This window comes from Apium graveolens, chromosome 6, assembly GCF_009905375.1.
Source record: "Apium graveolens cultivar Ventura chromosome 6, ASM990537v1, whole genome shotgun sequence".
Taxonomy (NCBI): domain Eukaryota; kingdom Viridiplantae; phylum Streptophyta; class Magnoliopsida; order Apiales; family Apiaceae; genus Apium; species Apium graveolens.
The window spans coordinates 183,548,857-183,564,967 of record NC_133652.1 but is presented as its reverse complement, the minus strand read 5'-3'; the positions used below and the strand labels follow the sequence as shown (position 1 = coordinate 183,564,967).

General features: G+C 37.3%; 1 protein-coding gene across 1 annotated transcript; it reads left to right on the top strand.

Annotated features, from left to right (window-relative positions):
• The first annotated feature begins 682 nt into the window (after positions 1-682).
• LOC141666564 (josephin-like protein) lies at positions 683-2,113 on the top strand. Its single transcript, XM_074472628.1, has 2 exons — positions 683-969; positions 1,215-2,113. Exons 1-2 carry the CDS (start codon positions 868-870, stop codon positions 1,671-1,673), a joined length of 561 nt encoding a protein of 186 aa, XP_074328729.1. The 5' UTR covers positions 683-867; the 3' UTR covers positions 1,674-2,113.
• Positions 2,114-16,111: the final 13,998 nt, after the last annotated feature.

Below are 16,111 nucleotides of genomic sequence, written 5' to 3'. Positions count from 1 at the left end.
GGAATTTAAATTCAATATCAATTAGAATTAGAATTGATCTAACCCAATAATTAGAATTATAACAATTAAGCAAGGGTAATAGAGTAATTTCAGCAAGTACCGATCAACCGAATACCAAACTTTTAATATTTTGTCTATTATAAATACTAGCCTATGACCCGTGCACGGATTGCTTTTAACACTTAAATGATTTTTAATAATATAACTATATCTTAAAATTATTATATTTTGATATATAGTTTTAATTGTTGAAAAATAAATTGAAAAATATAATAAGTTATAATAATAAATGTTTTGTGATAATTTGAGACTTGACTGAAAATAAATAATATAATATTATATGTTATTCATCGGACTCGAGCCCTGAACCTGTAGAAATTGTTAAAATAAAAAATATAAAAGTTTAAATATAATAAGCTGTTGACGGGGTTTGAACCCTGAATCATGAAAGCAGTTTAAATATTAATATAATAATATTTTATTATTGCATTCAACAGTTCTCATCTATCTGACTTTAGATCTGACGGTTGTTATTTGTTTTGTCGTACCAAACAACTGCACCGACCAACCGACTAACAAATAGAGGTGTTCTAGTTATAACAGTATAGTACAGAAGATAGATAGATTGAGAGATAGATATAGTATAGATAAATAATAGACGCGGATAGATGGATAGATAGATAGGTACAGTCGTATAGGTATAGTCTTATAGATATATATGAGTCTAGCCAGTAATATATGGTCCAACCACTTTGCTATTTAACCGTCGTTTGTTTTTTGAGAATATATACAAATGATCTTGATGAGATTGTACCAATAATAAGACTTGTTAATTTTGTTTGGTAAGTTACCAAAAAAAGTTATCCAATGGATGAAAACATACAGCAACAGCAGAAGCAATTGCAATTGTATCATGAGAAACAAAAACTACAGTTCTGTCTCTTACACTCCCTTAACAATCTTTTCCAGGTACCCCCTTGTTACACTCTCTTCTACATATACATATATGTTGTTATGTATGATTCATATATCTAGGCACTTTCTTTTTCATCCAATTAAATTGGGCTTTTTGTATCTGCCTTTGTGAGTTGATCTGTTCTGTGGACTACTAATTTAATTAATTTTGCTTGCTTGATTTTTTTTACTGCACTTGAAAACTCTAAACTGGGATTCTTGGAAAATGGGCGAAGTATCAAACACTTTACTTGATGTAGGAAAAGAATGCATTTACTCGAGCTGATTTGGATGCTATTGCTGAAAAATTAGTTCTTGATGATCCAACTAAAGAAAAGTGGACACCTTTTTCTCTTATTTTCAAGCCTCACCATAATGCATTCACGGGGAATTATGATATAAATGTGTTGATTGCGGCACTTGAAGGAAAGGGAAAGAAGGTTGTCTGGCATGATCGGAGAAATGGAGCGGCTTCTCTTGATCTTGATGGATCGGAACGCAAATTAATGGGTATTGTGCTCAATGTACCCGAAAGTAAGTATGGTGGGCTTTGGAGAAGTAGGCATTGGGTTGCTTTGAGAAGGATTAAGGGGGCTTGGTTTAATTTGGATAGTGATTTTTCTGTTCCTTATACTTTCAAAGATACTGAGGAAGTTAGGGAATTCTTAGATAGTGCCATCTCTGGCGGTGCTGAGATACTGCTTGTAATGAATGAGTAATTGTGCATTGTCAAGGACTCAATCTCGTGAGACATTATAATACAGTTGAAGAGATTTTACTCTGTTCTCTAACTCTGCCGTCTTTTGCATGACGGTTTTCTATGTTTTCCCTTGTACGATGTTGGATGTTGTAGATGAGGATGCATCAGTCTGTTGAGTTTAGAATCTTGTAGTGATATTGGATGCACATCTTATTTTAAGACCAGTGGATAGGGAAACTGAAATGATTACATTGATGTTATGAAGACTGGTTAATGTTACTGGTTCTAACAGCCTGTTTTGCGCGAAGACTATGGTTATTGAGATTGTAATATAAAAACCTCAAGGTTTAGATTTCAGATCATCTGTCGAGTCTTTCTGGTGAGTGTCAGTGTGTCACAAACATCTAATGTTGTATTTTGTGAATTATGTTGTGTGAATCTGAGAAACTTTTTGTAACATTATCCTCGTAGAGTTATCATATGTATACGTTAAGGTAAATTTGGCTAAATCTAGATTTTCGTGCTTATAATAATTTGAGGTCCATGGTGAGTTTTGATGCCCTTGTCTTCCTTTGAGAGATACGACGGAACTGAATTAGAATCATTGAAGAAGATGTAATGACTAAGATAAGATAAACTTAGAGATGCTGACTAGCGACTACATGCCAAATGATTTATAGGCAGATTCCTGAATTTACACCGGAAGCTATTTGTATAGCGTGTTTAAGTCTGTTCTTATCAGCACGCGTAATAACTTTGAGGAAATGTAAGATTAATTTATCCAATCGTCCTTGTTCCTGCTTTTCCCCTTGTGGGCAACTCTTGCCTGTCTGGCTTTTCAGACTTTGTGATATGATTTATGTTATTGTCAGTTCTTTTTCTTGTCACGACTAATGCTGCAGCAGACTGTAGAACATCTAGTATGGATTTTTGGAAATCAATATGTATGTGTTTCCTTCAGTTAGGTTAGGGAAAAAGCAATACTACAAGGGTGTAACTACTGGGCCAGAACCGTAGACATGGTGGACAGCATCATTTTGAAAATGTAAAATAGTGCTCTAGAATAGCTATATTCATCTGTTAAAAAACAAATGCAACTTTGTGCCTTCAGTATATTGTGCCTTAAAAGTTTACTTTACCTTTGCAGGATGGGAAACAGAATTTTGGGGAAGTTGATCTTAAAAAATAAATTATCGGTCTTTCAGTTGCCTTTTCATTCTAATGATTTAGCCAGCTATGTCAATGGTTTGTGTAATTAAACTCTTCATCGCGATGAGATAATTCAAGTAATAAGAACTTATTTCTTGCATCTCAGTTCATGAGTTCGATTATCGCTCATCACCAAAATTTGTGAGAATATATACTCATTACTCGTTTAAAAGGCATGTAAGCCTGATTATTCAAAAATAAAATAAACAAAGCTTCTGTCATGTGAGCAAATTCTTCTGTGACAACTACATTAGGTAAACAATGATAATTTGGGGCTTCGTGCTCAGATTTCTGTTTAAGGCCGCAAATATTAGTATTCACTCAAGGTTTTACATTAGACCATCAGCACCGGAGACTACTTTGTGATTAGGGACTTTCAAAAAGGACCTGGGCTCTCTTTTTATTGTTTTCACGCGTTAAACGAACGGGAAGAAAATTGGTCAGTCCCACCAGAATGGGCTGACCCAGTTCTGCCCATTTCAATTTTATATTATTGTTTTGTTCTAATTTTACAGGTGAGACATGTGCTGGAACAGTGTGTTTTTATTTTTTGCTGTTAAACTGTCTGTTGTAACGTATACATTTTAATGTTAATTTTCTAACGATAATAATAAGAGCATTCATCATAATGTCAAAAACGGCAGGGACACTTACACACCTTAATTTGGTCCTTTACCAATTTACGATGATGCAGCAAATGGTTTATTGCAACCAAATTTAGGAGAAGAACCATTTATCCCATATAAAACATATAGTCAAAATACGTTACATATGCGGGATAAAAGGACACATCATCAGCTACAAAATGACTTGGTTCAGTATATTTGACAGTTTCATAATAATCGTTAAGTTTTTTATATTGTAACGTTGACTTTTAATGTTTTCTTACGTGATGTTGTTTATTTCAAGTTTTTTTAATAATATGATACATTTTAATTATTACACATGATACATTTTAAATATACATGTTTTTTTCTAATAAATTTTGTTTAAATTTTTAATCACTTTAATTGATTATTAAAGATTAAATTTAAAATTAAATTATAAAATTATTTTATTAAATTTATGTTAATAACAATATAACGGATTCTACAAAATGTGAGAAAAAAATTCAATATTTGAATTTTTATTTAGAAAAAAATTGAAAAAAAGTTATTTAATTATATTTTATATGCGCCTTAAAATGCATGTCGAATATTGTAAAAGAAACAATAAAAATTTATTAGGATATAACCAGTACAGTATAATTGTTTAAAATCGAAAGCATGATACATAATACATTAAAAAACATGTATTAAAAAACATGTATTGGAAAGTGTGAAATGGGTTGGACGGCTGGAATAAGTTTGTCACTTTTTCTTTGTGTACCTCTTTTCTCTATGTGGCATGCGGCTGGGTTAAAAAAAAGATAAAAACGGGTGTGGCGGTGCGGATGCTCTTAGCCCTTGGTTGATAAACCTCAACTTCCCTTATTTTTTGTCAGGTTTGAACCAATTAAGGCTATTAAATAGTATAAGCTGTATGCTGGAGATCAAGAAATGTATATGTTGTGCTATTCTATGTTACTTCGACTCGGGGTGTATAGTGTCGAATAATTTAAAATGTCTAAAAATTGGGGACACGAGGACATTTTTCTATTTTTCGTTACGAGTACCGGGACCTGACATATTTTATTAATAAAAAAATATGTTAAATTAGACATTTTTTATTAAACTTGATTTTCTAAAGAACTTTATAAATTTGGCATCTTCCTACTTTTATCTCATTCTCACTTCTTTTTTCTTCTTGAATATTTATTTTATATATTAAATGTAACTAATATTTGATCTATAAATTGGTCAAAGTATTCATATTTAAGTCAAAAAATCCGACACTAAATAAGTATCGTGTCCAAATGTCCGACACGGGGCAAACAGAAATTTCCTTTACAGGAACTTACTCTGTACATTTCGTTTATAATAAGCTAATGTTTATGAAAATGAAACTCTATGTAATTGTGCAGTTTACCGGACATGCTAGATAGATGTATCATGTATGTTACCTAGTCCTTGCATCTCTGCACCTTGGATGAATAATGTTTCAGTTCCATTGTGTAGGGAACATCTTTATTTGGATCATATTTATGCTTAACATATTTTTCTTTCTAAAATACGGTATTTTTATCCTAAAGAAGTGACTAAGTAAAAGTAGTCAAGATTACTATCCTGTTTTAAACTGATATAAAACAGGATTATTGAAAGTTTATATCAGTTGTGATCCCTTGAGAAAAAAGGCAGACTTCTTAATCCTGTTTTGTGTCCCCCACCACTATGCTAAATTGTTTGCCGAAAGGTTGATGCTTTAGATACTTAATTTAGTTCAGGAGAAAAGAAGGAAGAAAGTACGATCCCATTGATTCCTCATCCAAAATACTACCTAAGCTTCCCCTTCTTTTATCTGTTCACATACTATTTCTTGCTAAGATTTCATCCTTTTTGTGGTAAATTTGTAATCTATGTCAATATGCTACAAACACGTTATAGCCATCCTTTCTAGATACATGAATTCAAATATATTTTGTACATTGAAATTGTTAAAGATAATATTTATGAATTTATTTAATATATAATAAATTAAAAATATATATTAGTTAATTCAAAAAAAATTTCGTCACCACATACCCTATTTTCTAGCTCCGTCCGTCCCTGTTTGTATGTGTGATTTGTGTTCAGACTTTTAAGGTAGGACCTTACTTTAGAATATATGTCACCCAAGCTGATCCCAACACTTAGTTTTGCCTTCCACTACATTTATAAACAAGTAGTGGTTCTTATTCATCTTTAATCATCATAACATCGATATTAAGCGATCTTTTTTTACATATGTTATTATTGACGGAGGAATCTGGTAACAACAAAGATTGAGGTTTATCGCCGGAATTAAGATCTAAGACGGTGATTTTTCGCCGGAAAATCAAGCGGTGTGTGGTGGTTTGTGGTTGTTTTGGGCTGAGATTGATCAGAGTAAGTGGTGGCTTCTTTTCAACTCTCAACTTATTACCCTCTCAATCTGTCTACGTACCCTTTATATAGGGATCAAGCCTGACGTAGTTCTTGTGGAACAAGAAATCTAATGGCCTTAGACTTCTTATCCCTAGGCTCGATAGAAGCCCATCCAGATTCCATTGTGGCGGCGCCCCAAAACCCGGAGTCAGGAGTCTCGGAGGCCACGCCATCTAAACTCACACAACTCACACTACAATATATAAATACTCACGCTTCACGACCCCACAGTTATCACACACACACTTACAAGATCTTGGAAACGAACCATCATAACTAAAGTAATTGTCAACCATCAAGTGATATTTATTACAACCCAAAAGTAATTAATCTTATCGGGGAGTGGCCTTTAAGTAAGGCTAGTCCGCCGGCCAAATATACGTTTCTTGTTTTTTACCTTATATAAGTTATACTTATAAATAAGCCGAACTATAAACAACTGAAAACTAATCCAGCTTATTCTGACTACCTGTGGTACAACACCAAACAATCTACGGAACAGCTGGCCATTTCCTACCCGTTTCCTGGCTGTGGTTCTCATGGCAGGCATCTTGAATCACTGTCGTGTTGTGTCAATTTAAGAAAACAAGTGTGAGTTATAATGCCCAGCATAATAATGTATAGTATGAAAATGACTGTATGATAACATCATATGTGATAATTATGTTTTATTCGAAAATAGTTTTCCTTGGTGATACACACCTTTTTATGAAAATAGTTCTTTAAGGGATTTTAATATCCTGCGAATACCTTAATAGTAATCCCAACACCTACCTAGGCTTGGGTTACGGTATTGCATCACAATTCCAATTGGAAGAATTAGGACACTCGTTGGAGCCACCGTATACGATGATCAGTCGTAATACGATAATAGTAACCTTTTCTACTAGTAGAAGGATGATACCTTCGTATCCCGGTTATCACCCTTGCCGCATTCGGGCTACATGTCCCATTTTCGGGTATACACATACTTCACATGTTCCTGAGTACACTGAGTACCTTTAGCTGCGGTACCTTTGGTAGTCCAACTAGTACACATAGTACCAGAGTCTACCCCTCCCTTGTCCTTTAAAAGAATTCTATCAATCTCGAGAACTCGAACCACATCGAAGTTCCCCAAGCGTTTTGCTTGTTGATAGAAACATCTTATCTCTCTAAGATATAAGTGTATATATATGTATATACGTACTTCCGAGAATTTCGGAGGAAGTACTAAGGATGTGAGTTGACCGTTGTCAACAGATAATTAATAAGGGGAAAAAGTTTCTCCTTGAAACTATATTCAAAATATTAAATAAGTCGGGATAATATTCTCCGACGATCTGAAATTACTCGAATGATTTTCCGAAATCAGAAAGTATGTTTTAAATCAGGATCTATGATTTTTAAATCAATAATAAACCCTTTAATAAATAATAAATAATTAAATGATAATCAATAAATAATTAAACCTCGAATGGGTTTACTCTCTAAAAGAATATTTAAAATAATATTCCTCAACTAGTTTGTGTCTACATAATTAATAATCTATAGTGATTAATCGGGTTTGAAATAAAAAAAATCGTTGGAGTATACTATTTCCATAATAAGGAATAAGTATATAGTATTTATTGTTCGAACAATAAAATATAGTTGAGGGAATATGATCGTTGGGAAATCGTTTTAATAAAAGTTCGAGGTGTTTTAATGTTTCGTAAGTGGACGATGAGTCCCTTTAAAACGTACTACTATGGACTTATAACCGTCCTATAATATCGCCATAATGAATCTCGGGTTTTATCTTAAATCCCGACCGACTCACGGTCTTATATAATATGTCACACTTAAAGCGAAATAACATTTCACGATATATACTTTATCGTCCAACATCGCTACATTATGCGAAATTTCAACAACTACGTATCATGGCAAGCATGGTATTTATGCAATGATAGTAAAACAATCCTTTCACAACACAACAGTAAAAATGGAGTTGGGTTCGTAAACTTGCCTGGGTATCTCGAGGTGGAGGATGCTCTAGGTTCCGCTCGGAAATCTATAACCATAACACAATTCATTTCGTTAGGTTCCGTTCTAATTTACGGCAACTCGCACTCATGCGCTACTTATTATGCACCCTCTCAACTTATACTACCCTTATCATTCTTTTAAGTCATATTCACATTATGGTCGCTTCATTTTCCTAAGTATCTTAGGTTCATTCTTATTATCGCTGTCGGCTCCGCTTATGGATTCTTACGGTTTCTACTCGCGCGGTCTCGGTTCTGACATTTTTATAAAATTGAAAAATCAGTATTTTCACTTGAAATTTTTATGAAAGTTAGGAAACTCAATATGCTACTTTCTGTAAAATTTCATGATTTATGAACACTTTTAAGTTGATCATTTATATTTTCAAAATTTGTGATTTGTGGCAGTTTTTGTCGCGTAAATCACTTTTACTAAAACGGTCATAACGTTTGATCCGTAAATCGGAATCAAGCGATTCAAGTGCCTAAACGATCCTTATAACATTTTATATCATAATAAAGGGTTATTTTTCAAGAAAATACAGTTTACAACTTCGGGACTTTCTACAGAAACTTAAAGTTACGATTTATTGGTTTTAACGAAGTTACGTTTACGATCGGGGTTTTGTTTACGCCCTAACTCTTAACACAACCACCAAAAATCATCATATCATCATCAACATACAAACTCCTCTCAATAACATCATGTTCTTGAGGAAACAACAACCAACCTTAAATCTACTTAACTTAATCATCAAGATTTCCTCAATAACACTCATTACACTAGGTTTTCTATCACATACTAAATGGATCTCGAAAATGAATCTTAAATAAAATTGGGCCAAATATTTTTACCTTTATTGAAAGCTTGAGATGTGTTCTTGAGGATGGTGGAGGCTTGGAAGTGCTTGGTGTGATTTTTGGAACCTAAAACCACCATTGAAATCAAGAAACCAAAGAGAGGTTACTATCCATACTAGTCACTAGTGAGTTTCTTGATTTTATTTCACCCATAAATCCTTGATAAAAAGAGATGAAAGAATTTTCTTACCTTAGTTTAATTGCTAGGAGGCTTGAGAATTAATTGGATGATTTTACAAGAGCTAGAACTTGAGTTTTTGAATTTGAATTCCCCTTTTTTCTTCAAATTGCTGAATGGAAGCAATTGTAATGAGGGGGGGGGGTATTTATACTCCTCTTGGTTGATTTGCTAGGTTGCTTCTAGGAAGATAGGGTGATATCTTTCACTTGATTTTATTCTTCCTAGTATCGCATTCTAGGTTACAAATCTTAGGGACAAATCTTAATAGCTTGCTAGGTTACAAGCTAAACTACATGGTTAGCTTCCTTAGCACACTATTTTGCTAGCTAGCTTGATCATCCTATGGTTAGCTCACTATTTGATGAAGTAACCATGGTTACTTCCTTACCATGGTTTAGTTAGTACGTTACGTTTATTTAATCGTTTACGCGTTCGCTCGGTTGCTTAAACGTTTTCGTAATACTTCCTCGTAAATGGTTCGCGACGTAATCCCTTTCGTATTCATTCCTTATATTTTTAATTATCCTACTTGAATATAAATCCGTAGGGTTTTAATCTCGTAATTATATTATGATTCCCGTAATCCTCGATGAGTCGTAAATAAGGTCATTTTTCAAAAGTTCGTTTTCTTCAAAAACTAATAGCGTTTACATACACTCATTTGATACGTATAATCGTAATATCAACTCCGAAACTCATTTTCTCATGCACTACATAGTGTGGGCTCAAAAGTTTTTCCTGTCCGTCAGGGTTACTATTCATTTAAACATTTTACAAGGTCTCAAAAATTCGAGTTATTACAGTCTTCCCCTCTAACAAGGATTCCGTCCCGGAATCAATTAGAAAATAAGTGGGGATATCTATTCCTCATTGCGTCTTCAAGTTCCCAAGTTGACTCTTCGACATTTTGATTTTTCCATAAGATCCTAACCAGCTTCACAGTTTTGTTCCTCAGCACTTGTTCTTTCTGGTCCATTATCCTTACTGGCTACTCGATGTAGGTCAGGTCAGGTTGTAAATCTACCTGCTCGTATTCTATTACATGTCGTGTGTCTACATGGTACTTCCTTAACATGGACACGTGGAACACGTTGTGTACTTGTTGCAAATTAGGAGGCAAGGCGAGCTCGTAAGCTAGAGGTCCTATTCTCCTCAAAATTTCAAAGGGTCCTATGAATCCGGGACTCAGTTTCCCTTTCTTTCCAAATCTCATCACTCCTTTCCATGGAGATACCTTCAATAACACAGAATCTCCTACTTCATATTCCATATCCTTCCTGGTCTGGTCGGCGTACTTCTTTTGTCTGTCCTGGGCTGCTACCAGTCTTTTCCTGATGAGTCCTACCATTTCTCTGGTCTGCTGAACTAACTCTGGTCCTAATATCTTGTGCTCTCCAACTTCGTCCCAACACAGGGGAGAGCGACATCTCCTTCCATAAAGAGCTTCATACGGGGGCATTCCTATGCTAGCGTGATAGCTATTGTTGTAAGCAAATTCGATCAGGGGTAAGTGGTCATCCCAATTTCCTTTGATATCAATGGCACATACTCGTAGCATATCTTCTAGGGTTTGAATAGTCCTTTCGCTTTGTCCATCAGTCTGGGGGTGGTAAGCGGTACTCATGTTTAGTCTAGTGCCTACGCATTCCTGGAAGCTTCTCCAAAATCGGGAATTAAACCTTGGGTCTCTATCTGATACTATGGCTACCAGAACGCCGTGTCTAACTACTATTTCCTTCAAGTAAATATCCACCAACTTGTCTACACTTTATCTTTCGTTGATTGGTAGGAAGTGTACGGGGAAGTGTGCGGACTTGGTCAATCTATCTATGATAACCCATATGGCATCATGATTGGTCTTTGTTCTTGGTAAGCCTGTCATAAAATCCATGGCTATATGCTCCCATTTCCATTCCGGAATCTCTAGGGGTCGTAATAGTCCACTAGGTCGTTGATGTTCAGCCTTCACTCTCTGGCATGTCAAGCACTTGCTGACCCACTCTGCTACTTCTCCCTTCATGTTAGGCCACCAATAATATTCCTTAAGGTCATAGTCCATTTTCGTACTTCCTGGGTGGATTGAATATCTAGAGTTGTGCCCTTCATGCAGCAGCTGATCCTTTAACTCTTGCACATTTGGAATCCAAATTCGGGACGCATACCTCATGATCCCTTCCTCATCCTTCTCGCATCTCACTTCTTCACCGGTCAATGTTCCTCTTTCCTCACTCATCTTCTTTTCCTGACATACTCGTATCTTTTCGGTTAGCTCCGACACTAGCTTAATCTCAAATAATCCTTCTGTTCCCCTACCGGTCATCCTCACGTCAATTTCCATCTTCTCAAATTCCTTAATCAACTCCTCCGATGTCATTATCATCTTGAGTCTTTCCTTCCTACTAAGGGCGTCATCCACCACATTGGCTTTACCCGGGTGATACAAAATTTCACAGTCGTAGTCTTTTATCAACTCTAACCATCTCCTCTGTCTCATGTTCAGTTCCTTTTGAGTGAAAATATACTTGAGGCTTTTATGGTCAGTGAAGATCTCGCATTTCTCACCGTATAGGTAGTGTCTCCAAATTTTTAGGGCAAACACTATGGCTGCTAATTCTAGATCATGCGTAGGGTATCTGCCCTCATATTCCTTCAATTGCCGAGAGGCATATGCTATAACTTTTCCGTGCTGCATCAGTACACATCCAAATCCTTTAAGTGATGCGTCGCTGTATATCACAAACTCTCCCTTTCCATCGGGCAGAGCGAGCACTGGTGCTGATACCAGCCTTCTTTTCAGTTCTTGAAAACTTTCTTCACATTTCTCTGTCCATACGAACTTTTCTGTCTTCCGGGTAAGTCTAGTCAGTGGACCGGCTATCTTAGCAAAATCTTGCACGAATCTTCGGTAATATCCTGCTAAACCCACAAAACTCCTAACCTCTGTTGGGGTAGTTGGTCTTTCCCAATTGGATACCGCCTATATTTTGGCAGGGTTGACTAAAACACCTTTGCTACTCACCACATGTCCTAAAAACTGAACTTCTCTCAACCAAAACTCGCACTTCGAGAACTTGGCATACAATTTTTTCATTCCTCAAGATTTCTAAGACTATCCTCAAATGTTCTGCGTGTTCTTGCTCTGTCTTTGAGTAGATCAGAATATCGTCTATAAAAACTATCACACATATATCCAGGTACTTTTTGAACACTCTGTTCATCAAATCCATAAATATTGCGGGTGCATTGGTTAACCCAAACGACATAACTAAGAACTTATAGTGTCCATACCTAGTGCGAAAAGTAGTCTTCGATATATTTTCCTATTTGATTTTCAACTGGTGATATCCTGTTCTTAAATCTATTTTGGAAAAATGTACAGCTCCCTTGAGTTGGTCGAATAGGTCATCAATCCTGGGGAGAGGGTACCTATTCTTAATAGTCAGCTTATTCAGCTCTCGATAGTCTATGCATAATCTCATACTGCTGTCCTTTTTCTTTACGAACAGTACTGGCGCTCCCCATGGCAACACACTGGGTCTTATCAATCCATTATCTAGTAACTCTTGCAGTTGAGAAGCTAGTTCCTTCATCTTAACTGGGGCTAGCCTATATGAGGCCTTGGATACTGGTGTCGTTCCTGGTGCTAACTCTAAAGCGAATTCTATTTCTCGGTCAGGTGGCAATCTTGATAAGTTCTCTAGAAATACATCCTCGAATTCGTTTACTATGGGTATGTCCTGTATATTAGGGACTTCCTTCTTGGTATCTATCACATAAGCCAAATAGGCCTCGTCACCTTTCCTTAACAATCTTTTTGCCTGTAGCATGGTTAGAAATTTCTGGTTCTGTCGTTGATTATTAAACACTACTTCTTTTTTCATTCTGCACTCTTATCTTTACTTTCTTCCGTTCACAATCTATTTGCGCTCCGTTATTGGATAACCAATCCATTCCTAAGATTATATCAAATTCTCCTAATACGAATGGGATTAGGTCAACCTCAAAGATCTTCCCTTCTAATTTCAACTTGCACTTGTGGTGTACTTGATTTACATGAGTTATTTCTTTGTTTGCTATTTCCACTCGTAATATCTCACGTAAGGGTATGGCATTAAGTTTTAACTTTTTAGCAAAATCTTGAGATATAAAAGACTTGGTTGCTCCAGAATCAAATAGGACATTTGCATGTTCGGAATTTAACAAAAGGGTACCTGCTATCACGTCAGTGTTTCAGACAGCATCTTGAACGGTCATGTTGAAGGTCCTAGCAGCTGGGGGTCGGTTGGATGTAGCTTTGCTCATCCCTGAGGCTGGGGTTCCAACGTTGGGCAATCCTTTCTCATGTGCCCTACCTTCCCACATTGGAAACATGTTACATTGGGTCGGGTGCAGTTATTGGCAAGGTGTCCAATTTGGTCACACCGGTAACATCTCAGAGGGGCTCTTGTCTGGGCACACACTCCAAGGTGTCTCTTCTTACAGATTAGTAATTCTGGTATTGGGGCACGTGGTTGGCTATGAAATGTTGCCCTAGATTGTCCGCCGCCCTGGACAACACTCTCGTTTGGGGCCTTTCTGAATCCGGGGCCTCGTGCAGGTTGGGACACCGCTCCCCTGACAAACCTGCTCGGAAGGCTCCTGTTCCCGGTTCCTATTCCTTGGCTTCCTATCTTCCTTTTCCTATTTTCCTTTTCCTTCACACTCTGCTCACTGCCAGCTTCAATAATCGAGGCTTTTTGCACTAAGGTGGCATAGTCTGTCAGCTCTAACACTGCTACTCGGTTCTGTATCCACTGTTTCAGGCCAAGCTGAAACCTTCGCGCTTTCTTTTCTTCGGTATTCACGAACTCAGGCACAAATCTCGACAACTCAGTAAATATAGCCTCATATTCTGCCACAGTCATCTTATCCTGTTTCAACTCAAGAAACTTAATCTCCATCTGGGTTTCCATAAACCTAGGGAAGTACTTGTCTAAGAACAGTCGGGTGAATCTATCCCATGGAATCAGAGCATCAGTTTTTAGGTTTCGTTTGGACTCCCACCAACAGTTATATTCTCCTTTCAGCATGTAAGAAGCGAAAATAGTCTTGTGTCGTTCCTCAACACCTAGTATCTCGAAGGACTTTTCTATCTCTTTGAGCCAGGCCCGTGCTTTAACGGGGTCGGCAGATCCTAGAAACTTTAGAAGTTTGAGAGATTTGAAGGCTCTAAAGGCAGTAGCTGCAGTCTGTTGGGCAGTAGCTGCAATCTGTTGGGTAGTATGTGGCTGTGGTGGAATAGGCTGTTGGTTCAGATTTGCTCTTAGCAGTTCCATAAATTCATTCATGGGGTTCCCTCCCTGATAGGTATCCTCAGCCTCTTCTTCTACATATTCTTCCTCATCATATTCATTATATTCTAGGTCTTCTTCACTTTCCTCATTCACTACAGGGTCAGGTTCACCTCGTTGTTGGTTAACAGATTCTGCGGGCTGTGCCCTGGTTCCTCTTCTACGGGATGGCATTGTTCTGATATTAAAAATTGGTCAACATAGTTATAATTATAACAGTTGGATTATTTTATTCATATATAAGCATGTCATTTATTATCTAGCAGGTTTTTATAAAGTGCAATAATATAGACATCATTTCTTAATAACTGCTTAGATATATATTAATAAGATCTCCCACTTATATCTTGGGGATGAAACAAGTAGTCGAGTTCATACATGCCTGATTACAATCTATCACTACTAGTTCTAAATACTGAAATGAAAATACATAAACCGTGTACCCTGAAGGGCTAGGAACGCTATCTACTACTAGCTATCCTATCAAAATTGGTGACAAGTCACCCAGCCTTCTTTAAGGTCCATATCTAGTCACTAGGCTCTCAGTCACTATCAATGCGAGTGAGGTCACGCACCCTCCTCATCGCTCCTGTAATCATCAGCTCTACATCAACTACCGGGATGTATCCTTCCACTACTGTCATCCTCATCTAAACCCTGATACGGAGCTCGATCCCATCGATCTCTCTGCGGGCTATGGATGGGGAAGCAGCTCTGAAATCTCCTCGGTATCCTAGTCGGATGGCTCTCTCAGCTGTCAGTGCCTGGCGTAACTCCGTAATGTGAGCAGATGTCGCAGTGATCTCAGCATTAAGCTGACCCACTATCCAGTCGTGTATGGCTACATGCATGGTCGCCGGTGGTGGTAGAGGTGAATCTGGGTCTCTAGAGGATATGTCATGAACCTCGTGGAACTGTGCATGTATCGCCTCCTCCTCATCATCATCATCAGTATAGGGCATAGGGATCTGAATCCCTGGGGGTGGTGTAGGAGAGCGAATAGCCTGGTGAGGGTACATCTCTACATCCCTCCATACTACGCCATTAGCTATGGGGACAGGAAGGTTAGTCTCCTCCTCTAGGACATCCTTAGTAGGGTCATCCTCTGAATCATCAATGGGTGGGCTCTCTGGCTCGGGAATAGGGTCACGCTCAGGAATCATGACATCATCAACAGGATTAACCTCCCTCCTAGGCTCCACTGGTACATGACACAATAGGAAAGGTATTACTAACTTAGAGTTGGAATTCCCTTGAGGGTAAAACGGTCAAGATTACCCGAGTAGCCCGACGACGAACTCGACTTGAGTTCTAATTGATTATTTTGTTATTCTTATGTCTACGTATTTTATGTCCTATAGTTTCCAAGATTTGATAACCTAAGGCTCTGATACCATTTCTGTGGCGCCCCAAAAACCGGGGTCAGGAGTCTCGGAGGCCACGCTATCTAAACTCACACAACTCACACTACAATATATAAATACTCACGCTTCAAGACCCCACACTTATCACACACACACTTACAGGTTATTGTCTTGGAAACGAACCATCATAACTAAAGTAATTATCAACCATCAAGTGATATTTATTACAACCCAAAAGTAATTAATCTTACCAGGGAGTGACCTTTAAGTAAAGCTAGTCCGCTGGCCAAATATACGTTTCTTGTTTCTTACCTTACATAAGTCATACTTATAAATAAGCCGAACTATAAACAACTAAAAACTAATCCAGCTTATTCTGACTACCTGTGGTACAACACCAAACAATCTATGGAATAGCTGGCCATTTCCTACCCGTTTCCTGGCTGTGGTTCTCATGGCAGG

Bases quoted from the DNA above. Each gene is read 5' to 3' on its own strand.
- LOC141666564 (XM_074472628.1), top strand. From the start codon at position 868: ATGGATGAAAACATACAGCAACAGCAGAAGCAATTGCAATTGTATCAT. The intron at 970-1,214 runs GTACCCCCTTGT...TACTTGATGTAG, and splicing joins CCCTTAACAATCTTTTCCAG to GAAAAGAATGCATTTACTCG.